General features: G+C 35.4%; 1 protein-coding gene and 1 pseudogene across 1 annotated transcript; one reads left to right on the top strand and one right to left on the bottom strand.

Moving 5' to 3' along the window:
- Window positions 1–1,437: 1,437 nt before the first annotated feature.
- LOC122346175 (serine protease FAM111A-like) lies at window positions 1,438–6,473 on the top strand. The gene is made up of 6 exons (XM_043240864.1): window positions 1,438–1,570; window positions 2,505–2,571; window positions 2,728–2,784; window positions 3,509–3,574; window positions 3,743–3,799; window positions 4,336–6,473. The coding sequence occupies exons 2-6, from the start codon at window positions 2,542–2,544 to the stop codon at window positions 6,130–6,132; spliced, it is 2,007 nt and encodes a 668-aa protein (XP_043096799.1). The 5' UTR covers window positions 1,438–1,570; window positions 2,505–2,541; the 3' UTR covers window positions 6,133–6,473.
- A 620-nt stretch (window positions 6,474–7,093) lies between these two features.
- Window positions 7,094–23,604, bottom strand: LOC122346174 (annotated as a pseudogene).
- Between the last annotated feature and the right edge of the window lie 1,975 nt (window positions 23,605–25,579).

Genomic DNA, 25,579 nt, shown 5'->3' with positions numbered 1-25,579 from the left:
TGCAGCTATTTTAATTATTTTCTGCTTTGTGTTCATGTTTTCATTTCCTCAATACCTCAAATAAAAATATTCTTGAGATCTTAATTACATGTCGGTAAAATTGTGTACTAATGAGTGAGATCAAACGATGTCTTGACTTTTAATACTTCTCAGTGACCGATTTGGCTGATCACGACAGAGTTTGAACTGAAGAAAAAGAATACGGGTCTGTCGGTGTCTGGGACATGAAGCTGTTTAACATGCTCTTTCTTGGTGTCAAATCCATTCAGGAAAAATAAGAAAGTTCCCAATTACAGAATATAGGATGTGTTAACAAAGAACAGTAGTTAAAGGAGTAAAGTTCTATGGGCCATTCATTTTCATTTATTATTATTTTTTAAATTCTTAACTTAGATACTATTACATATCGTTTTTTTGGTCAACATTATCATCACCATGAAGAATAATAACATTATGAAATACTTTAAGGTGATAATTTAGATTTAGCATGGATTATGAATGCTATATATATATATATATATATATAATGATGATGATAGATATATATATATATATATATATATATAATGATGATGAGATATATATATATATATATATATATATATATATATATATATATATATATATATATATATAATGATGATGATATATATATATATATATATATATATATATAATGATGATGAGATATATATATATATATATATATATATATATATATAATGATGATGATATATATATATATATATATATATAATGATGATGATATATATATATATATATATATATATATATATATATATATATAATAATAATGATGATGATGATATATATATATATATATATATATATATATATATATATATATATATATATATATATATATATATATATAATGATGATGATATATATATATATATATATATATATATATAATGATGATGAGATATATATATATATATATATATATATATATATAATGATGATGATATATATATATATATATATATATAATGATGATATATATATATATATATATATATATATATATATATATATATATATATATATATATATATATATATATATATAATAATAATAATGATGATGATGATGATATATATATATATATATATATATATATATATATATATATATATATATATATATATATATATATATATATATATATATATAAAAATATATATAAATATATAAATATATATATAAATCATGTATATATAAAGTCATTCAGGTCGGTACTAAACAAAAATATAGAAATTCAAAATGCATTTTGAATGATCCCTCTTAGTAAAAAATATGTAAACTTCTGGTTTCGACTATTTAGCAATCAGATAAGACCATTTTTGATTTTATGCACTCCAATATCGTAGGTGGCGGTATGTAGCCGACCATGATCTTTAATCTGTCGGGGGGAAAATGAAGAAGGATTCAAAAATTGTTCCGCGAGATCGTCAGATCATATGAGCAGACACAAACTGTGGGAGTCGGACGGCGCGCGCTTTCTCCTGCTTCATTTAATCTAGGTTTATATTGTAACTCGCATAAGGTAACATTTCAACACACAATGTACGTATGTATGTATATATAAGAAAAGTAAACTTACGCTGCCGTGTTTAAACATCAGATGTGGTAAAAACAACCCCATTAAATGGTTCAGAACAGCGTTGTTGTTTTGTTCGTGAACGAATGGCTTTCGTTCGGTGTTCGTGTACGTTGTGAGGCGCATTAATGCCTTTTTCCTTCATCTAAAAGCTGACTACGTGATTTATGTGTTTGCTGACGAGGAAAATATCATTGGTTGACTTTTAGTGAATACGTGCTTCAGTTAATTCACAGCTGAGCAGCTTGCATTAATGAGGACTACAATTAATGTGTGCGCAATTAAATGCTCGTTTAATCACGGAACGCTTCCCAAACCTTTCCTGGAGTTCACTTGGAGTCAATGAAAACGAGTGAAATCGGACAGAGTGCCGCTTTTGCATAGTATGCTTGCTGCTTCATAATCATTTGAAACCGGTAGCTCCAGTAATAATATGATTTATCTGAATTTTGTCGCACAAATGATGTACAAACATGTCAAATAATTTAATAATACTTGCCATTCTTTGCAATAACGAATAGATGGAGGATTCAGCTGCCGGCTTCATTTTATGGCAAAACGCGGGAATTTATTTTGGCGCGCGACACTCGCACCGCGGAGCATTGTGGGATTAAATGATTGCGCTCGAGGACGTCTGCAGTGGACACCATTTAAAATAAAAATGCTCTACCTGAGGGTATAGGGGACGATTTAGGATACAGCCACACAAAATGTTCAGGACATGTTTGGGAAGCCCTTGTAATTGTTTTAATTTAATTATTGTTTCTTTTAAACATTGAAAAGAAATAGTAACCCTGAGCTGATATTTAAGTGTAACATTTCTGTAAAGGCTAGAGCGCATTTCGTCATCAGCATATAATATAATTTGTCCTCTTTACAGAAACATCACTCCTGATCCTGCATCGCCATTAAAGAAAATGAATAATAGCATTTCGAAATACTTTAAGGTGAGAAAATGCAAAACATTAAAAAACATGGATTATATTATCTATAAAAATATTAGTAAAATTTATTACCGTGGCTACTTACGTTCTTATGTTGAACATTGTATTGAACCGTTTAGCCTTAGTGTTGTTGGTTATAGTGAAGATTGTCTATTTCAGAAAAAGCAGCCTGACAGTGACACGACAAGGGCGTCACAAACTGCTGACAATGCCCAGGTAAGGCCATGGTATTTCAATAGTAATGATTCAGCTATAAGAACTTAAATTCACAGTCCTATGAAGCCTGTGCGAGAATCAGACCAAAATATAATTATTACAATAATAATGCCAAATGCTATTTTTCCCCCTCTGCATTTGGTGTTGCATACATGTTTAAAGCCATAAACTAGCTTTGAAAGACTTTTTAATTTAGTAAGGATGACCTGCCTTTCTACCATGTTACAGAATGTTACAGAAACTGAGAATCTTTGCAACATTTTCTTTTGTTTACTTAAGCGTAAAAATGCAAAACAAATTTTTCAGTGCAAAAGTGTTGTTTTTGACAAGTGTATTTAATTAGTAATATTAAAGGAATAGTTTGTTTATCTAAAAATTGCAGCATGTTTTACATGGTAGGTGTATATGACATTTATTTGTTAAGTTTCAGAGTCTTTTTGTTTTATCCTGGCTCTTCCAAGCTTGGTAATGTTTGTGGATAGCAGCCATTGTTGAAGCTTAAATAGGTTAAATCTGCAAAAACTCTCCGGTACTGGGCTGCTCTGCAGCAGTACCTTCCAGAACCAGTCTAAAGTACGGTAGTCTGAATTAAACAAGTGTTATAGGTGTATCGTGGTAAATCAGGACAAGAATAGATGCATGGTGTACTTTCTTATTATATGCATTTTGAACAGAAAAATGTTACAGACTGCAGCTATTAATATTGCTATTGCCACTGTTTCAGGAAGGAAATCATACAAGCAAGAAAAACAAAAAGGGGCCTGGTAATAATGACCGTGATCCATTAAAGGTATGTTGACATGTCACTGAATAAATCATTTATGGGTGCTAAAAGTGCTATTTTTCTACCAATCTTTACTAGGAAGACTTGTTAGCTGCTTTGAATATCCATATTGCCATTTACAAAGTGATGGTAAAACCATGTACATTTGTCAACATTTCATATTCATTCACTCAGGAAAGAACAAACATTTTCTGTACAAAGGACGGACAATCAAAAAGCCATCTGCAACAGGTATGAGACTTTTTAATAAGCGAGGTGAGGCATCTCAATTAAAATCTAACATAATTAAACCTTATTTTAGTTCACAGTTCTCATCTTTAAGTACTGTTTTAAATAAGAGTACACACTTAAAACTACAAAAACACAACAGTTACTGTAAATATATCATAAAATAAATAAAAATAATCTATTTTAAAATAAAAATGAACTAATATGATTGATACTAAAATAACACTGCTTGGTATGCTACTTAACTATTGTGCATTAGATCTGTATATTGTCATATTTTATTATAAAACAGTTTTCTCAACAAACAGTGATCGCTTTAAAATTTCTGATAATTTATTTAAATCTGAACACTGAACAGTTTCACCTAAAATTACTAATAGTTGCACCTCTTATACTCCAGTCTGTTCCACTTCATGAATAACATGCCTACATTAAAGACTTTAAAATGAAAGTGCACAATATACACCAATCATTGACTGATCATTTATTCAACGTTTTTAAAATCGCTTTGTGTATTACTCTTCTTCTGAATTCAACAGAGTGCTGAAGGGCAAAGCAACACTTTTAATTTCTGCTACAAATCTGAGACTCATGCAGTGGTGTGTGATACATCCAAGACGGTGCTTGATGCTCTTAATACGAACAAGAATTTCAGAAAGATTAAAAAAGACAACAAAGGGAAAGAAATAGTGATCCAGAGACGTGAAGGAGCAGTTCCTAGAGCAGCTGTGAAGACCGATTTCCCCTGCTGTCTCATTGGAAGAAATGAGCTCTTAGATATAACCTTCATCAAAAATAGTGGAAATGTTCATTTAAAGAAAACAGCTAAAAGACTTTCATTATCCAGTGAACCAAAACACTTTGTAATCTTTTACATTAAAACAAAAGGAGGGAAGAAGGTGAGGTACTTAATGAAAAACAATGAGCTGAGGACGAAGGTTGAAGATGTTTGCGTGTACGCATTTAAAGAAGACAAACTGAAGGTTGCTTTGCGTCGTGACGGACGATTCACCAATGCCATATTTGAGAAACACTGTGTACTTTCTGAGTTTAGGGACAAAACCATCCATGATATGTCACACACTGTAGAGCATCTTGATGGAAAGCATTTTGAGATCATTGTTAGGAGTAACAACAACCAGCCAGATAGCCTAGAGGAGGTCTTCAGTGATGACAGTATTGAAATGGAGGAAGCTTCAGCTGCTGATGTAAAAGAAAGCGCTCAACCTAACCAGCATCCCATCAACACTGAACAAGAAGAGACAAAACAAAAGAAAAACACAATGAAATCCAACAACGCCTCAACTAATTCTCCGAAAATAATTCCAGACTCTGAAGAGATTCTAGCAATTCTACGTGCTCAGTTTAAAGACTTACTGGAGACATTAAAGCAGCGAGAGAACCTGAAGAACAAATCTGATACCCTGAAGTTCTTCAGAGCAGAATATGATAAAAGCGTTCAGAGTTTCTCTGAGGTCAAGAAAGTGAAGCAGCTCATGAGACTCTCCGACTCTGTGTGTCAGATTCGAGTGGAGGGGTCCCCCAGAGGAACCGGCTTCTTACTCTTTGACCGATTTATCCTCACCAACGCTCATGTTATTGGAGAATTTGACCCTTTCACCAGGAAGCTTTCAAAGACCTTCACTGCAGTATTTGGTTATGAGGATTTGGACGCAAAGGAGGCCAAGTATATCCCGGTTAAGGAACATGTTGCAGCATACTATCATGGAAAGATCAACATGGACAGGTATCTTGACTTTGCTCTTCTTGAATTGAAAGACGTAGATGAAATCGCTGACTGTCCTGGACTGCTCAGCCGATACACTCATGCCCCCCCTCCTAACCGTGGTGGGATCTGCATTGTGGGACATCCAGGTGAAGGGGTCAAAAAAATGGACCCCTGCTTCATCATTGGGAAAGAGCACCTACAAGAGGCTGCACATAAACACATCTCTGAGAATGTCAACTTCATTCATGTGATGACACAACAGTCTTTGGCAGAGAAATGGGAAACGCATGACAACCAGTTCATGTATAACTCTTGTTTCTTTCATGGATCTTCTGGCTCTCCAGTTTTTGATGAAAACTGTTATCTGGTTGGCGTTCACACCGGTGGATATGCGTACAAAGGAGAAAACTGTAAAACTAGGAGCATTATGGAATACTCGTATTCCATGCAGCCCGTCCTCGAAAGTATCATCGCACAGGCTAAGAAAAGTGGGAGAGCTGACATCTTAAAATTACTCTCTGAATATAAAACTTTAAATCCTAGCTTGAAAGATGATGATGTGGACATGGAAGAAGCTCCACAAAATCAAGAAGATGAACATGAATAATGGGAGAGTACCGATTGAGGCAACATCCATCTACAGAAGTCAACATTTGAAGTGGATTAAAGCTGTCTTTAAGACAAAAACACATTTTGGTTTTGGTACAACTTTGATTTAAAGGTTTTGATCTTCTTCAGATGTTGACTAGTGTATTTGTTTGAAATGCAAAACTTTCAGATATTAAAATATTCAGGGAAATTCACCAAAGTTTCATTCAATAACATAAAATCTGTATTTAGGTGAATGTCTCATTCCTTTTTATGGTTGGTAATGATTTATTTTTTTCATTTAACTGTTAATCCGGTTCTCGTGTAACATATACATTCTATGTTTAATGTCATGGAGAAAACACCTACATCATGATCTCTGTTAGATCAGACAGCATTATTGTGTCTGTATATTTCAAAGGATAATTTATATTCTGCTTTTTTTTTAAATGGGGTTTTTATTGTTATATTTTATGCTCAAATTATTAACGTTAAAATCAGCATTGCATTACTATGAGTACAGTGTGTGTGAGCGTGGGATTTCTGATTCTGATTGTCGATCGTTCTCATTTCATAACCCAAATGCAAACTATGCTCTCTTTGAACTGGATTTCTTTAAAATACAAATCTTGTGTAATCCCAGGCTATCTGTAATCATCTGCTATAAACTAAAAAGACTATAAACTATCAGCCCCCTGCAGGATGCTCACAATAAATGCTCTTAAATATTTTTGCTGTATTCACATTTGTACTTTCTGCCACTTTAGTAATAGGCCTACAGCTGCACGTATACTCTGTATGTCTTTTTAATATAATTTTTTTTTATTGTCACTTTATCTGTATTTTTGCTTTCATTAAATGATCATGCTTGAAGTAGCTTGGCCACGTTCTTGACTCAAACATAACAAAACACACAATATATCAACTGTTTCTCTTATTTTTGATTCTCTCATCTGCAGATCTGTAAAAAGAGCAAAAAATACAGCTATAGATAATTCTTTATTGTTTTCTTTACATTTTCATTAGCTTGAATTGTGTATACATTGATATTCATATACATACTCACTTAACACAAATCATTCAGACTTATTGTTCATGTTATTTTAATTTTTTTGTGTAGCATGCTAATTTTACATTGATCATTTGCTGTAGCTGTAAGGGACCATGTTCAAGCATCCACATCAAATCATCTTTGAACCACACAAATAAACCAAATTAACTGATTTTGACAGAATCACTGTAATATGCACAAGAATATGCAATTGTGAATCGTCACCAAAAGAAACGATTTGGAATGACATCCTTGAGTTTACAGAAAATAGCTGTTTGTGCGTTCATGATAAATTTAGATGTAAATTACATTAAACCTATTTCTATGCCAAATACAGCTTTAATGTTTGTCCCACATACATTTATTAATCCATTAGCATGTACCTTGTCTGATGCATGTATTGGTGTTGGTGTGTGTTGTCTTGATTGTTCATGTGGAGAAGCTTCTAAGATCTTCAGTTTACTGTGCTCGGAAAAGTTTGTGAATGTCCTGTACAATTTAATATACAATACAATCATAATTAATAAAAACAACCTTTGTTTGTATTTTACATAATAGAGTACAATAAAGACCCTTAAAGGCCTGGCAAGTGTATTTTTCTGTCTTGAAACTGAAAGTTTTTTTGGAACATGGAATAATAATACAAGCAGTCTTAATCTTATTGTCTGATCCTCTGTGTTTAGATCATTAAACCGTAAAAATATATATTTTTATATATGAATTAAAATTTAGTTTGCCACAAAAAGATCTTACCACTGATCTCTATTATATTATATGTGTGCTATTACATATTTATATGTTACACTTACAGAAAGCAGGTACTGTGAGGATGCTTCCATCAGGTCCTGAACAAATGGATGCTGGGACAGTGTAGAGAAAGAAATCTTCTCCTCATCCTTAAAACCTAGCTCCTTAAACATCTTCAGCAGCTCCTGAACACACAATACCACATTAAATACAGCTCCGTTCAGATCCTTTCCAGTATCTATTGGTCTACAGAAACACACATTCACTATATTAAAAAAAACAAGTGAAATACTTTCCAGTGAATATAAAACGACCTATATTTATTGGACAGTTATGAGTGACTAACGCAAACATACTCACATATTAAGTATTTTTGCCATCTTGCCAGACTAAATAGAAATGCTTGATCTTTGTTTATATTTTTCACTAAAATGGTTCAAATGAAGGAGGGTGAAGTTGGCTGACGGGATGTTTTAGTTTTGGAGCAGAGCTGTTATATTCTACCTCTCTGAGTTCATCTCTGCTCCTGTGATTTGGCTGGAAGCGGTGATGTGAGGAGACACGATCATTTCCATGACTCAGAACTCTGAGCACATCATCCACAGACACGCCCACTTCATCAGACTCCACCCCCCTCTCCTCCTCCTCCTCCTCATCAGCACCACACTCCTCAACCCCAGCGCCCTCCATGTACGGCACAGACTTCAGCAGGTTTGAAACAAAAGTCAATCTCATAAAAACACATGTAAAATATTTTACCTTGGCTGAAAAAAAATGATTACAATGCAAATCTACTGAGAACATGTTAACCATGTCATACTGTGTGTACCTGTGTGAGGGGGCTGGTGTGTTTATAGTGCAGTGTGTGTCCGATCACGAGGCTGAGCGCTCTGGTGAAGCCCTGAGCCGGTTCAGGATGGCAGCAGAAATACAGCAGCATGCTCAGATAGTCCAGCATCAGCGGAGATGAGCGTGTGCTCGCAAACAGGCTGAAGAAAAACTACACACACAAACAAGGAAAACATTACATATGTTCATACACGAATTGTCTTCAATTGTCTTTTGGGAAACATCGTAGTTGCATTCGAAGTCAAAGGCACATTTTTAGCAACTTTTTGGTGAACTACTCATTTATTCAGCTATGTCTTACTTCATATTAAAGAAGTTATCCTTTTTTTTGCTATAAAAGCTCAATGTACTACTATGAAAACACTGTAACTTCACAATACATCTTTGAAAAGATGCTGTTACTGAAGGATGGGAAAGGTGCAGCAAAAACAGACAGGTAAAAATTTAAATAGCAACATGATTAGTACACAATAAAACCTTTTAACCTGTTGCATTACCTTCTTAAGATTGGCTAGTCTGTCATAGGGCAGAGGTTCAGTTGGGTCATCAGGGACAGGAAGATCTCTTTCACTAGGAAACCACAATTCAACCTGATTATAGAAGAAAACATGTTAAATTGAACTTACAGTGATTATACTACTAAAATCTGTTGTCTATAGGTCTGAGCATAGATTAATGTTTTAGTGATTCTCTATGAGTGTTGTAGACCTGTGCATATTGTTCTTGTGTGATGAGTCCAGTTCCTGCCGTGTCGATGGCTCTGTAGCGCTGGAGGGTTTTTAATAGCTGAGTCTGAGAAGGAAATGGCCAAGGCAGAGCCGCACTGAGCAGAAACTTACGCCAGTCCAGCATCTCAGAGTCCAGAGTTAATACACACACCAGCTCATCAACCTACACAAACAATAGCACATTTGTTATCAAGTGACTACACACAGGCACATAGTGTCAATAGTGCAATGATTAATTAAATCACGTTCATATCAAGCAGTTTCCTGTTGGTCAGCCCAGTGATAAACCTAAAATTGTTGCTTAATCTGTTTTGGGAAATCTTCCACCTTTTTATATACTCAAGCCAAAGCAACAAAGACACTTTTAAAATAAATACATTTCACCTATTAAAAATTTAAGTATTAATATATAACAAAAAAAATAAGTATGAATAATTGCTACAAAAGATGCACAACAGTTTATCATTTAGCTGAGCGAAGGATGCACCTGTGAGAGAGTGATATTCATCCAGGGGTCAGGCAGGACATCACTACCCACATGATGAGAAGTTAACTGATGCAGAACGTCAGCCAACTCATTTTTGCACATCAGACCTGAACACATCACACAATACATAAACAATGAAATACAGCAACTAGCTTCTACTGAAACTTAGCATTCAGTTCACGTCTGTTAGTTCTGTTAAACTCTCAGCCTGTTCATTCAGCTTTGCACCCAAAACTTGCAGTTTTTGAACAACATGCGAGTCAATAAATAATGACAAAAATTAAAAAAATAGTTGTTTGTTTGTGTAATGGCGATTCTGACCAGTAGGGGCAGTCTTGCTCAGCTGAGCACAGAGGATGTGCAGCTGTTGAACGGTCAGAGTGCTGTTTTTAGAGCTCTCCAGCAGGGATCGACGCGGAGCTGGTGACAGACTCGCCACAACAAGAGTGTCTCCATCCACACAGAAATCAGAGCTCTGCAGCACCAGTTCATGATGGATCTGAACTCCATTCTCAATGTGCTGCCGCACCAACTCTGTCAGCTGGTCGATACTGGTAAACATACACAAACATATTATGCACATATAAATTCAGTATGATGAGAAGCACAATTGGTATTGTTAGGTTATTGTCCTAAAACATGTTAAGAATGTGACCCTTGGCCACAAAACCATCATAAGGGGCAATTTTTCAAAACTGAGATTTATACATCATCCGAAAGTTGAATAAATAAGCTTTCTATTGATGTATTAGTTTTTGGTAGAAAGTATTAAGAAAATTGTCTTTTGTTGTCCAAATGAAACTTTTAGTAAATGCATATTACTAATTAAAAAGTGTGAATATATTTACTGTAGGACATTTGCAAAATAACTTAATGGAACATGATCTTTACTTATTATTTTAATGATTTTTGGCAATATATATAGTTTTGACCCATATAATGTTTTACTGCCTATTGCTATAAATATACCTTTGCTACTTACCACTGGCTTTGTGTGTGTTTATATTTGTGTAACTAAGAATTTATATTACAAAATAAAACATTTTATTCATACATTTATACATACAAGTGTTAGTTCTACTGTAAAAATGCACCCGGGTATTTTTTACTGTGTGATAGTTACAAGAAATTCTTTTCTTGCATTATGTTCTTTATTGTAAATAAATCCAATAGAGCCAATACAGTGATCTACGGTCTTCCTCTCACCTGTTCATCTCAGACAGGAAGCGAGAGCCCAGCCACTCCTCCATGTTCCCGTAGGCCTGCTCTGCTCTCTGCCGCAAACTGCTCACGGTTCTCAGCGCATGAGCCTTTATCAGCTCCAGACGCAGCTTCACCGCATGCTCTGCACACAAACGTAAATCATTCTTACCGTTTATACTTCACATGTACACACAGCATCCTGAATCTGCGGCTAATTCACGGCATACCTTCGCGTCTCAGTGCAGCTGTGAACTCCTGTTTGATTCTCTTCCTCTCTGCTCTCCTCTTGACCTCCTCAGGGTTCCTCTCCACCACGGGCTGAGGACTGGGCTCCTGTGGAGGAGTTGGAGCACCTAAAGCAACACACACTCATTAGTGTCAACACATAAAACAGCCGAAACTCATATTATAAATGACGGAGAGGTGGCACTTTTACCTTTCTTTTTCCCAGCTTTCCTATTGTCCGTAGCAGAGTTTGAAGTCTGCACTTTCTGTGCCTCCATCTGTTTCTGCTCTTCATCACCCTCCTCTTCTTCTCGCTGCTGTGTCTCTGCCAACACCTGATGCAAATACACATGAAGACAGATGCACAGTGAGAGGTAAGTATATTGAAATTTTACAAACACAGCTCATCAATGAGAATTTTGATTAGGCAAACTAACTTTTGTGAAACAAACTATACACTACTATCTTCACTACTGTCTTATGCTTACCATGGCAGCACTTATTTGATCAAAAAGTAAAACAATAACATTGAAGTATTATTTGAATTTAACAACAATTTTCACTGTGAATTTTAAAATGTCTTCAGTGTCACATCTTTCAGAATTTATTCTAATATGTTGATTTGCAATTGCATTTATTATTTTTTTTGTCAGTGCTGACTAGAGTTTTGCTGCTTGCATACTGCTGCATGATACCAAATAGAAAGTTCAAAAGAACAGCATTTATTTAAACTGGAAATCTTATGTAACATTAATGTATTTTAGTCAATTTGAATGTGTATTTAACTTAAATAAATACAGGTATAAATTTTTATCTACTGCAGTCACTGTTTCCTGAGGTTTAGCAATTCAAGTGTTCTCAAATTATTATCTACTAGCGAAACTATTTTAAGCTCACCAGCAAATTCATTTTAAAACACACTGATATAAACACACACCATGCTCCTGACGGCGCTGAACGCTGTCTGGAAGAACTCCTGCAGTAGTTTCTCATCAGGATGGTGAAGAACCTGTCTGAGCAGTTCAGAAGTGGGAGATCTGCATGAAACCAATGGAAACCTGAAAGCACAAACACATCCAGTTATTCAACAAACATGCCTAGCCTTTATCATTTTCATACACACCCAAAGACAAAAACGGAAAGCACACATACAATTTAGATTTCTTCTTGTCCTCCATTTCAGAGTCTTTTTCTTGAGCGCTCTTGAAAGTCTCTCATGTGCAGGAGCAGGGCTAAGATAGTAATTTATTATATTATACCACTATTTATGTAAACTAGTATGCAAAACAGTAGACGTTATAGCATAATGTTTAAAAGGCAATTACTATTTAGTAATTATTAGTTATTATTTAACTGCACTGACAATATCAGAGTACCATATTTGAATAAATTGGAGAAAATTACATGCAAACTGCATAAATAAATATAGTCATATAGGCCTGTAATAGGTGTAAGGTAATGTAAGGTTTCTTACATTTTTGGTTCCTCAAGTTCAACATGGTCATCTGCAGTGATGTCGATCAATGGGACACGAGCGAAACCACGTATAGATTCAGGAAACGCAGTTTTACACATTGCTGTGTAATAATCTCTCAAAAGACACAATGAGTCTTGGAAGCGTCCCACTTCTATCTCATGCACGCAAACATAAACAGAAGCATGAGATCTGAAACTCATCTCCTGTAAGATGATTCTGTGATGTTTTAGAGAGAAAGTGAGTGCGTGTGTGTGTTTACCTGCATTAATGCAGAATAATGGTTGATCAGAACAGCAGTGTGATCGTCCAACCAGCCATCATCAATGACACCTGCTCTCTCCTGCGCGCCTCCTCCTTGCGCTTATCACAGATGTCCCAAAGACGCTCACGCAAGTCCTGCACAAAAACAAAACACACACGCTAAATCAACACACAAATATTACTAATTACAAACAACACACAAATATTACTAAAAAACAAATATAAAAAAATAACAAAAACATTACACAACATTAAATGAAACTGAAAATATATATTTTTTCTTGCTTTATCTTCACTTATTTTTGCTTTTTAAAATAAATAAACATTTAATAATATAAAAATGTGTTGGCTGAAATATAACATGTATTGTTTGTAAAAATACCTTTGTATTTTTATGCATTCTTTATCGTTATTTTTATGTTTTCTGGGACAAATAGATATAATAAACATTCTTAAAAAAAGATACATTTACAAGATACACCTGAGGGTCTTCTGAATATGTTATTAAATTAAATTAGTTTATAAATAATATATGAAAACATCTACCAGTGGGGTAACAAAAAATTATTTAATTTTAAAAGTTAACTTTAAAAGTAATAGAAAACAAGAATAGAATAGTAATAGAAACAAGAAGAACAAAAATATTGAAGATAGTGTAGGAGATTGTCTCACATCCAGTCTTTGATGCAGTTCTCCTTGGTCCCCTCGCCCTCTCTGATGTTGTCAGGAACGCTGTTATAATCACGCTGCCAGGCGCTTACAAACTCTTGCTTCAGATCCGGCTTCTGTAGATACTGCCTGAAGTTCTCCCTGAAACATACAAACACACACACACACACACATTACACAGTTACATGTGACACACACACACACACACACACAAGCGCTGTTCTCTCACCGGATGTTGTAGAGGTGGTGTATGATAAGCTCACGTTCACCGCGGAGGTTCTGCATCACTGTCTTGAGGTTAGTCACATATAAATTACAGACGCTCTCCCAGTATGGCACAAGATACACTGGGATCTCCTACAAAAGTGACCAATATAACAGAAAAACAAAACTGTTAAATAAATGGGTCATACTTTTTTTTTTTGTGTGCCAACAAACCATTTTGAGCCCTCTTTATACTATAATTCCTAAAATTAGATCTTCTATATTCAATTTCTATTTAAAATAAATGCTGTTCTTTTGAACTTCCTAATTATCCAAGAACTGTGTCAAAAATTATTAAACAACGATGATAAAAATTGTTTCTTGAGCAGCAAATCAGTACATTAGAATGAAGCATCACGTGACATGAAGACTAGAGTAATGATGCTGAATATTACTGTTTTTACTGCATTTTTCATCAAATGAATGCAGTCTTGGTGAATAAAAAGATTTTTCACCATCTCTTAAAACCCACAACATTTCAGGAGGTAGGTACATCTTTATATATAAGAAAAACTTATATATAAAAGATAATCTTTTTTTAATCATAATTACAACACATTTTCTAACTGGTGTGGTTTGAGTAAAAGTTACAGTGCTGGTTTTGGCGCTGTGGATTCGCTTGACAGTTTTTACAGCACATCAGTCTTATTCATACCATCCTTTTTATGGAGTCGCTGACATAAAATTCTGATCTCATCTGACCCATAAGCTAAGTTAGCAGACCGAATGGAAATCCCATTTGCTGTAAGCACATTTCTGCTCATACCAGCCTGATCACAGCTCAATCTGAGTAACATTAAATAAGCCAGATGAGTGTAATGGCTCTCCATCCGACGCTCAAATCAAACAGACTTTCTGAAGTTTTTCATGTTTAATCAGAATCTGCCAGTCTTTTGAGAGACCATGTATTATGTGTGTTTGTATGCCTTGGGTAAAGGTTCCTCCACGTAACGGCGTCCAGCAGATTTCGGGTTAGATGCTTTTGACTTAGCAGAGCTGGCACTTTCCGGACGAGAGTGTTCGGCTGAGGAGAACGTAGACATTTTCCTGGACTGAACCAAAGCTACTCCTGTGGGGGGGGATTGGCAGAGAATGTATTTCACTAGGCATGCTTTTACAAAAGGGTTACGTTTAGGGTTAAAACAATCTACCTTTTTCAACTGAGTCCATGGTGTCCATCAGGATTATCTTCACATAACTGAAGACAGTGTCCTCATCTACATCTGCTGTGACTTTCAAAAGAATATTCTGCTCGTCACCAAACCATTTCTCCAGTTTCGGCCATGTGTCATGAAAACCATTAATTCTGTAAAAAAATGATAGCACACCCAACCCAACTCAATTTGTGCTTCACAATTATAATAAAATCTGAACACCACAACATATTTCTTCAGCATTGTCTGAAATTTTGCGTTTTTCTTTTTTTTGGGATGGAAATATTTTTATTCTCTGGGACTTGACTGGATAATGTAACATTACACTGTTTTCCAGCACAAAATGACATCACTTAAATGTCTTTTCCTTCCTGTGGAATAACACGCATTGGATGAATCATGGAAGATCACTCAATAAACACCCACTCCAAAACACCCATAGTATTAAATATAGTCAGTATGTTGTTCTGTTCAGTGTGACGATAATGTTGGACGATTTGTAAGTGACCTTCTTTATGTAAAGCATAAAGTTTTTAAAGGGCTCTGTATTGTTTTTTTTTTTTTTTTTTTGTTAAGGTAAAATGACAATGTTTTGCTTTTTATATATTAAATAAGACCGTCTTTAAATGGTTTAGTTTATTAAAAATAATAAATATAGGTAGGCTTTATATGAGATTAATACTTCTTGGACCCCAAAAGCAGTTTTTTTTATGTTTTGTATGTTCTGCTTGTTTCGCACTATTCATATGGTAGCAGATTGGGTTAGGGTTAAGGTTGGGTTAACAGATTTTTAATTTATTTCTATGGCGGCCAAACTACACGCCCTCACAGGGAAATGTGGGTTTGACAGTGGAGACAGCATTGATTGTCCAAGAGTTGAGAAATTCTTAACTGACAAATGACTGGAAAAAATGTTCTATCGCTGTGAAGTTTGCTGTGAAGTGAAGTCCTGTGTCGTGAGAATTTACAAAGTAGCCTGTTACGCTGGAGTTTCTGCTGGAGTTAGTTTATAAATCACATTGTTTATGTGTAGATAATTTGATTTCGATTATGAAATGTGGTTTGGATGCATTCATTGTGTCTGGACTGGCTATGTTAACCAAAGTGCATAAGCAAGTAATACAAAATCAAGCTTGCATTTTTCCAACTGTAACTGTGTATATACTGTATATATATCGGACATGATGGATCACAATCACAGGTTATACAGATTTACTACAAACACGCTGTATGTTTTTACAAACCTGTGCTGTATTTGTTTCCTCCCCAGGTTTTTTTCATCAGACAAGGCTGCATCTTGTGTGTCTATATCTGTGATACTTGTCTTTTCATCTGGAGCATCACTTCCATCTGTTTCCTGCTCCTCCTCTCCATCTACTAATAGGTGAAGATTACACAGCTTTATTATTATTTCATGCTAAAAAACAAAAAAGCCTGTCATGCTGGTAAGAGCAGCTAAAGATAAACACCTAGCATTAACTCACCAGGCTGATGAGTGGCTCGCTCCAGGACCTGCTCATCTGAGATGTCTAACAGCACCACCACGTCCAGTGCAGAGGATGGAGGAGGCGAATCTTTAGGAGTGTTTTTGTGTGTGGCGGAGATGCTATGCGTTATTGTATCAGCCTGGTCAGGTTCGGTCCCGTTCAGAGCTTTTTCCAGCATCTGAGCCTGACTGATGTCCACTGGAAACCCGTCAAGAATCCAGCCACTGTCGGCAGGGATGTTCCTGAAGAGCATGACGGAGGGGAATCAGACTGATTTTAAGAATATTTATTAAGTGCACAAAATAAATAATACCTGAAATTTTATTTTACCTAGCTTCCAAGGCAAGATTTTACATTTAACTGTAATCTAACGTCAAGTACGAAAATAACTAAAACTAAATTACTAAAAACTAGAGACATAAAAAAAAAACATGTAAAAACATACAACAATATTACAAAGGGTTTAACAAAAATTTGTATATATTGTAATACTATTAACAACGTTATGTGCACTCAAGGAAACAGATTTTATAAATGTTTTTTGCTATAAAATGTAAAAACTGTAGTCAGAAAATTGTTATCTGCTAACAATCAAACAAGTATAGTGTGGAGACGAAGCTCTTTACATGATAGCATCCACTATGATGTCAACCAGGAGTTGATCAGGAACAGCTTTGCCTGCCCTAAGAGCCTGCTCTACTGCTGCTCCACGCTGTGCTCGCAACGACCACTGCAGAACAGATCACAGGACATCATGGACCATACCAAAGAGCTCACTGCTGCTAAACACAGAGAGGGAAACTGAGTTCACACGGAGTGCGGCTTTGTGATTGCCTTTACTTTTTCTTTGTCCTCTTTTTCAAGAAGTCCAGATGTCTCTTCTGGCTCAGCTCCTGATGTGAGACACACAGAAAAGTCGACGACTGTTAGAACTTAAGTGAGCATTATCATAGTAAATAATATAGTAAACAATTGTCTCTATTGGATTTTTGGTTTAGTTAAAGAGCATTCATGGAAAAACATATAAAAAAAAGTAAAGAGAAATAAATACATTAATTATTGAATTTACTAATGCAGTTAAGTAAATCTGAATTTATATAATAGATTTCAGAAATGAATGTAAATTGTAAGAATAAGTAATCAAGCAGCACAGAATTCAATAAAACAAATAAAACAAGCCTTTTTGTCTGCATAATGATTTAATTAAAAGGAAATATGTGGTCTTTCATGGGGCGCATAAAGTTACATATGTAGAAATAAACAAATACAATACTTTTCAAAGTTTGCAATTTGTAAGACTTTGTCATGTTTTTAAAAGGCGTCTCTTTCGTCACACATTTGTTTGATCAGAAAAACAGTAATATTCTGAAATATTATTGCAATTTAAAATAACTGTTTTCTACCCTAACTATAGCAAAATGTAATTTATTTTGGTGCTGCAAAGCTGAATTTTCAGCATCATTACTTCAGACATCATTGGTCTGCAATGTCACATGATCCTTCAGAAATCATTCTAATATGCTGATTTGCTGCTCAAAAAACATTATTATTATTGATTATTAGAAGATATTAGATTATTACAAGAATTCGATGAGTAGAAAATTCAAAAGCTAAGTGTTTTTTTTAAATAGAAATCTTTTGTAACATTATAAAAGTCGTTACTTTTAATCAGTTGAATGCATCCTTTTTGAATGGTACTGTAAATAAACAAATGTCAATATTTGACTGATATTTTCACAAACCTGATTCTAAATGGGAGGATTTCTCCTCCTCTCTTCTTCTCTCTGAGGCTGCTCTATTGGAGAACCATATCTCTCCAAGTTGTTCTAAGCAAGGCGAATACAAGTTATAAATAGTGAAGTAAATTAAGTGGTTGAGCAGAAAACATTACGGTCACAAACAAATCTAAAAATATTCTCAGGCCCGCTGATTTTCTACTAAAAAAGTTTTTCTTTACTTTGAGCTTTGCTTCAGATTAAATATTCCTGACCTGTGACTCTTTGTGGCTTTCCTTCGCAGCCTGTTTTTCCTGCTGATAGGCTGCTAGAGAGTCCTGGATCAAAGAGTTGGCTGAGAGAACATGGATTCGAGAGCTGATTCCCAGAGAGGAATAAACAGCAAAGAGGAAAGTCAGTTAATATTCGTCGCGATGAAGCATATTCATTCAATACGATGAAGCAACAATTCCTACCGTTGCTGATCTTGGCGAGGCAGGTGGTTTTGCCCGAGCAGGATTTTCCCAGCATGCACGCTCTGATGGTGAACCGAGGAAACAGAGGAGGAGGAGTGCTGACGCCGGGTGGGACGATCATGCTCTGCAGACGGCTCAACACATGATCCAGAATATCATTTACTGGAGGGGCTTGACTCTCGCCGTCTTCATGACAAACCCACTCGCCCTTCATTGCCTAAAAACAAACATCAACTGTTTCTCAGGCAACGTTCAAGTGGTTTTCACTTATGAATTATGATATACAAAAAGTTCTTATGTATTAGAGCAGGGTTTCCCAAACAGGACTTTGTGAGGGAACTGGGTTTATGAAAAGCTAAACATTAATGATATTTAAATTATGAATGAAATACAAATGATCACATCAAAGGCTTTGATTTAATTAAATAAATCTATATAGCATGAATGGTCATAAAATAATGTGCTTGTTTATTTGACTCAATGCAATATCACACATACTTTGCATCAGTAAAATTGAAGCTACTAGGTAACTCAGTATGCCCTTACCACATACTCATTGTAGTCTTGATTGTTGAGTATTTGGGACTTCTCCAGCTCAACGATCTGTTCTGGTGTGGGGTCAGCAATAGTGGGATCTACACTGGCCACTTCACACAGCGGCTTACCGCTGAAAAAACAGCTCCATCCACTCCTGCATCAGCTTCACTGGTATCAGACTAAAAGAAGAGTAAAGATGAAGAAACAACTAATCCTATTTCCAAATAAACATACTGGAATGATTTTTCAAGGATCATGTGACTCTGAAGACTAAAGAAATGATCTCAGAAATAAATCTCAGAAATAAATAAATTACATTTTGAAATACACACAAAAAAAAAATAATATTATTGCTTTTACTGTACTGTACTTATTTTTAAACACACTTTACTGACTTAGCATTTGAACAGTAGTGTTCATACAAAATCCAGCTAAATATAATTTATAGATTCATTTCAACGTCATGGTAGTTTTCATAACGCATTTAACCCTTCCACTCCGTCTTTTATTTGCTGTTTATTAGAGTGATCGGGGAAATAAATACTTGGCTGTGAGGAGCCGATATTCTCCAACTTTTGTTGCCAGATCAACAATTTGTCCCAGGATTCCTCCGCAGATGTCAAAGTGTTTGCGATAGCGAGCTTGAGTGCGCTCTGCGACTAGCTGTTTGTGTAGCTCGCGCTCCATCCTGATCTCTTCACTGCGCTCGAGCCGTTCCTGTTGGGCAAGAATCTGAAAAAAAGCAATGATGGGAGATAATCAGGAGCACTCATAAACATTTTCTGATACTCTGTGGGTTGTGTTGTTTGTTGTGTGTGTGTGTTTATGATCTCTCACAACTTCTCTGTCCAAGGCCTCTTGGAAGTCTCGAAGGCGTCTTTCCTGGTACTGTCTCTCCTGGAAGATCCGGTTCTGTCGCAGTACCTCTTTCTGCTGTTTTATTTGCATCAGCTGCACGGCGATTCTCTTCTCCTGCTGCGTCTGACGCATCAATCGACTGAGCATCTGTTCTTCTCGTAATACCTCCTGCAGAAAGAACATCAATTCAAGAATCAGATTTAATCGAGACGAACACTACCAGTCAAAAGTTTGACACCGTTTTTAAAAATTCATGCATTAAGCACTTCTCATGCTTTTCTCAAGCATTCTCATGCATTTCTCAAGCATATGCTCATATTTATAATTGCATGTCATATTAGTGATTGCATTTCCATAAAAGCCTGATGATCATATTTGACACACAAATAACATCATTAAAAAAAAGGATAATCATATAAGTTGCTTTAGTCAAGTGTTCATCCTGTAATATTCCTAACAATATAAAAGTGATTTCAAATCAAATATGATACAGTAGGCTTTAAAGGGCTCAAATAAGACAGGCTTGTGGTCACCTGCTGAGCTTCATGGGCTTGTAGTTGTTCCATCAGAGCACGGCGTCTCCGCATCTCTCTTTGTTCACGAGCAGCAGAGTCTTCCTCCAGACGCTGACGGATGTTCTCGATGTACTCCTTGTTCCACTGTTCTTTGTCAGCTGTAGTCATTGGCTGGGTCACACGACCACTGTGAATTCAGGTACAGTTCGTCACACCAAGGTCTCAACTAATCAAGAAAGTTTTGTGTAACAGCCAGTGAAAGAACTGTGAGCAGTATGTCAGCCTGCTTTTGTGCATTTATTGTTTTTACTCCTAGATTTTCATTATTATGCAAACACACCTGTAAAGGAAGGCTCCACCACCAGCAGGAGAAATCCTCTTCTGGTTCCTCTCAAACTGAGCTATCTCACGATGAACATACTGGAAATCAAACTGCATCTTAAAGAGTGCTCACTGAACAATCAAATCCTGTCAAAACAACTTATTGTTTTTCTGTATATTGTTTTTTTTTTTATTCCAATTCATCCAAAATAAACATAATCAAGAAGAAACAAGAAATGACCTTATGGTCATTTTTATTACTGTAATAAAAATCATTTATTTTTTATTATTTCTATACTATTATAGTATTTATTTATGCTCAGAATTGAATTTATTTTTATATTTGCAGTTTACATTTTTATTTTAAATTATTTAGCATTATTTATATATATATATATATATATATATATATATATATATATATATATATATATATATATATATATATATATATATATATATATATATATATATATAATAATTTTAAGGCAAATAATTTAAATAACAAGTTAAATAATATTATTTATTAATATATTTAATAATATTATATTTTATTTCAGATTTATTTCAGTGACTGAAAAATTTGTTTTAATGGTAAAAGTTAAAGGGAGGAAAATGTGCATAATTATCACGAAAACAACGTAAAAATCGTAAAAGTGTTTTTACCTCAGCCTCTTCTTTTTTGCGAAACTGAATCTGTTTCTCAGAAGCTCTTGACATGCGAGCGTGTGGAGGCTTTGGGATCTGCACAATAGCCGACTGAATCTGAATCATGATCTCATGCTGTTTTCTGCGTGCCTGCCGGTGCTGAAAAACAACAAACCATCAAACTATCAAACTATCAATCTCAGGCAGCACTACCACATGCTAATTCACCAGTCAATGCATAGTACAGCAAAGAGGGCATAAGAGAAGTTTTTTTATATCCCCATAAAACTGTGTGATGCCACTGATTGCATAAGGTTAAAGGTAGTTATTGACATCTACTAAACCTTCTCAATGTCTCTCAGCCTCCTCTCCTCCTGCTGTTTGAGCCGGTCCTCCTCCTTCAGGAGTTCAGTCATGACTGAGCGGTTGTACATGTGCTGCCCTCTTTTATGGAAACGTATTGCGATCTTCTGCATCTTCATATCTGTCTCACGCTTTACCACCGTCTTTTAGCGCTGTGAAACAAACAGCCTAAAAATGAGATGTGGTCCCAACTTGCAGTGTTCCTAAAGATAAACAAAACATGAACTAAACTAACTATTTGTTTTAATATTTCTAAAGCTGCTCTGAACTTGTAATTGATGACTGCAGTGTCAATCATTATAATAATCGGCCTATAATTCATTGCATAAAATAACGGACCTGTTTTAAAAAATCTTTTTAAAAACCATCCAACGAAGAGTGTTTAACAGCCTATTTTATATTCCTCACAGCACAACCAGAACAAAACAATTCCTGGAGCCGCCACTTTTTCAAGGCGTTTTTTAAACTGCTGGGTGTTTTTCAATCATTCAAATGAAAATAATCCCCTGACCTAACCCCACCCCTAAACCCTCATTATTACTAGCTCAGCTAATGAGGCACCAGTCAAAAAAACGCCTCGATGCGGTAACTCCAATTACCTCGCTGCAGAGACCTATACTCGGCCCAGAGGGAGAATTATTTGACCTTGAACGACTGTATCACCTCGGTGTAGATGCTGTTCCCTATGCGGTGCAGTCGGGCTCTGGCTGCGGGCTGCATGACCTCCATGGCTGTGGCAGTGAGGCCTAATTTCTTCTTCTTCTGCAGAAGAATGTAGAGCTGGTAGAGCAGACGCGTGGCCGCTCCCTGTCTGCCCTGCATCACCGCTTTGGCCGTGGTCAGGTCAAAGGGCACGCCCAGCAGCTGCAGGGTGGGCTCAATGCGGGTGAAGTTATTCAGCTTTGCATTTGCAGTGCTGTGGAATAACATAAGATTATAATGTCTTTGTATGACTGTAACATTTAAATAAAGCTTTCTTCATGAGTCAATAAAGTGTCTATCTGACTAAAGTTTACAAAAAAAAAAATCTATCTATCTATCTATCTATCTCTATTCTTACCTTTGTTTGGAGAACTGGTGAAAGTCGTCCTGCAGCTCATATCTGTGCAGGATCTCTCCTATCAGATAACCGTTTGCAAAATCCCTGGTGAACGAATAGGGCTCTAAAATAAAACATAACAGTCACAAAAATAATAAAACGGCCTGTATTTTACCTGTTAATTCAGGTATAAATATATACATTTTTGAATGGTTTGAATGCGCGTTAATCCGTTTGCTAAAAGCTATTTCGTAACTTACACAACAAACACTCACCAATGACTTTTGACAGCCGGAGCTCTATATTCAGCCACTGACAGATAATGTCTGACATTCTGAAGGTTGAATTTGCTCAAGTAAAGTAAATAATGTCCATATAAATATAAGTATAATTTATGCTGCTGTCTAGCTCATGTTGTTTTGGGGAGTGTCTCGCTTTGGCGTGGTGTTGTCACAGCAACCGAACAACCAGACTCTGCTCTGAGCACTAAGGTCCAACCAATATTTTCCGAATGAAATGCGTGGAAAACTGGATGTACCTCGTGAACAAGATGTCCAAGAACTTTGCTAAAGATATTCGTTGTTCGTTTGTCGTTGTTTGATATGTTACGGTCAAATGCAGTGTTTCCATATTTAATTTAATTTAATATGGAAACACATATACTATATATATATATATATATATATATATATATACATATACATATATATATATATATATAATCTCGAAATTTTGAGAAAAAAAATCTGAGTTTACTTTTTTTCGAGAAATACACCTCGCAAATTTTTTATTTTTGCATCCCAGGGCTTCGTTTATTAATAAAAAATGAGTTGTAAATGTATTCTTAAAATGATTTATACGGACATTCTACATTCCAATCCCAATTACTTAAAACTTAGTGAACATGAATTTCATTTTTAATGCATTTTGTATTATTGCTAATGATTTGAAAATGCACCAATTGAAGTTTAATTAAAACATCACAACTCCAGCATCTCTTTGTGTTTTATTGGTAAAGGAGAAAGCCCTTCATACGAAACACAGCAAATCCACCCTTTCTAAAGCAAAAACTAGTATATGTGACAATCATACAGAGAGAACTGAAGAAAGATGTTGCTAAATCATTAGGAGAGACTATAACAAGAGAAGGGTGAAAGCTGTGGTGGGTTTATAGAGGTGAAAATGAGGACAACTGACCTATACAGATGTTCCTTTATGAGCACTGCTGCCATCTTGTCTGGAGAAAACAAAAGCATTCTCTGCACAAAATGCTGTTCGGGGCCATTTCATACTGGAATACGGGTAAAATGGAGTTGCGCGGTTCAGAAAAAACAATACCAGGGAATTACTGACAAAGCAAATATTCCAGATTTCTCAATGCACTTACAAAAGCAATAATATGCAATGCAATGTTCAAAGTCAAAATAATCACAGAAAAACACTGGATTTGTTTTACAGGATTTATTGTCTATAATAATACAGACTGGTTGATACTCTGTTAGTGTATTAGCAATAGTGTAATAGAAGCTCAGATGCCTGCATACATCTTGATTTTTTCTACACGTGTTTACACACACACTCATTTAGTGCTATATGGAATTATTTCATATTCCTCATTCATAGTTCACATCTTCCTCTCTCTGAATGCTGAATGTGGAACCTGTCATGCATACAAAGGCAATATTATTTTAATATTAACTGGGGTGCAATATTCCCATCTGATGATCTTCATGCTTAAAGAGAAAAGCTTATTTACATCAGTGTTAAAATGTTTACATTAACGCCTCATACATGTAGTGTACAATCTTACTGATATCGGATCTTAATTGCATACAGAAGTTGCTCAAATCTGATTTAGAAAAATGAAATGCCCTGCTCAGACATTTTGTGTCTGTCTGTGTCTCTCTCTGTCTGTGTCTCTCTCTGTCTCTCTGTCTGTGTCTCTCTCTGTCTCTCTGTCTGTCTGTTTTAACAATAATGATCAGATTTGGCCCACTTTCCCGCCCTCTACTAAAACAGTCTATAACATTTTCCATTTATACTCCTAATAACATGCTCATCTCAGCTATAAAATCCATAATCCAAAGCTAAGGCTTTCAAAAGCATATTCTTCAACAGTTAAAAAACAAATACATTGCATACACATTGACTTGTGTATTATACATTCATACAAGCAAATAAAAAAATAAACATTAGTAGGCTTCTTTAAAGATCTCTACACATAACTGGAAAAAAAAATGGCATATTAGTAACTAATTATTTAAACAAAATAAAATCTTTCACAGTAGTGTTTAAAGCTTAAGCAACAGTAGATGCTGACCTCTCTCATGTTTCTTTACAATCTCACTCTTAATGTTCAATGCTCTAATGCCCTTTCAATCACACGGCACAT

This window comes from Puntigrus tetrazona, chromosome 5 (assembly GCF_018831695.1).
Source record: "Puntigrus tetrazona isolate hp1 chromosome 5, ASM1883169v1, whole genome shotgun sequence".
Lineage (NCBI taxonomy): Eukaryota > Metazoa > Chordata > Actinopteri > Cypriniformes > Cyprinidae > Puntigrus > Puntigrus tetrazona.
Note: the sequence above shows the minus strand (reverse complement) of the source record. Positions and strands in the feature narration are given on the sequence as shown.

Coding starts and splice junctions, on each gene's coding strand:
- LOC122346175 (XM_043240864.1), top strand. CDS start 2,542: ATGAATAATAGCATTTCGAAATACTTTAAG. Junction 2,785..3,508: donor AAACTGCTGACAATGCCCAG/GTAAGGCCATGG, acceptor CCACTGTTTCAG/GAAGGAAATCATACAAGCAA. Junction 3,800..4,335: donor CAAAAAGCCATCTGCAACAG/GTATGAGACTTT, acceptor TGAATTCAACAG/AGTGCTGAAGGGCAAAGCAA.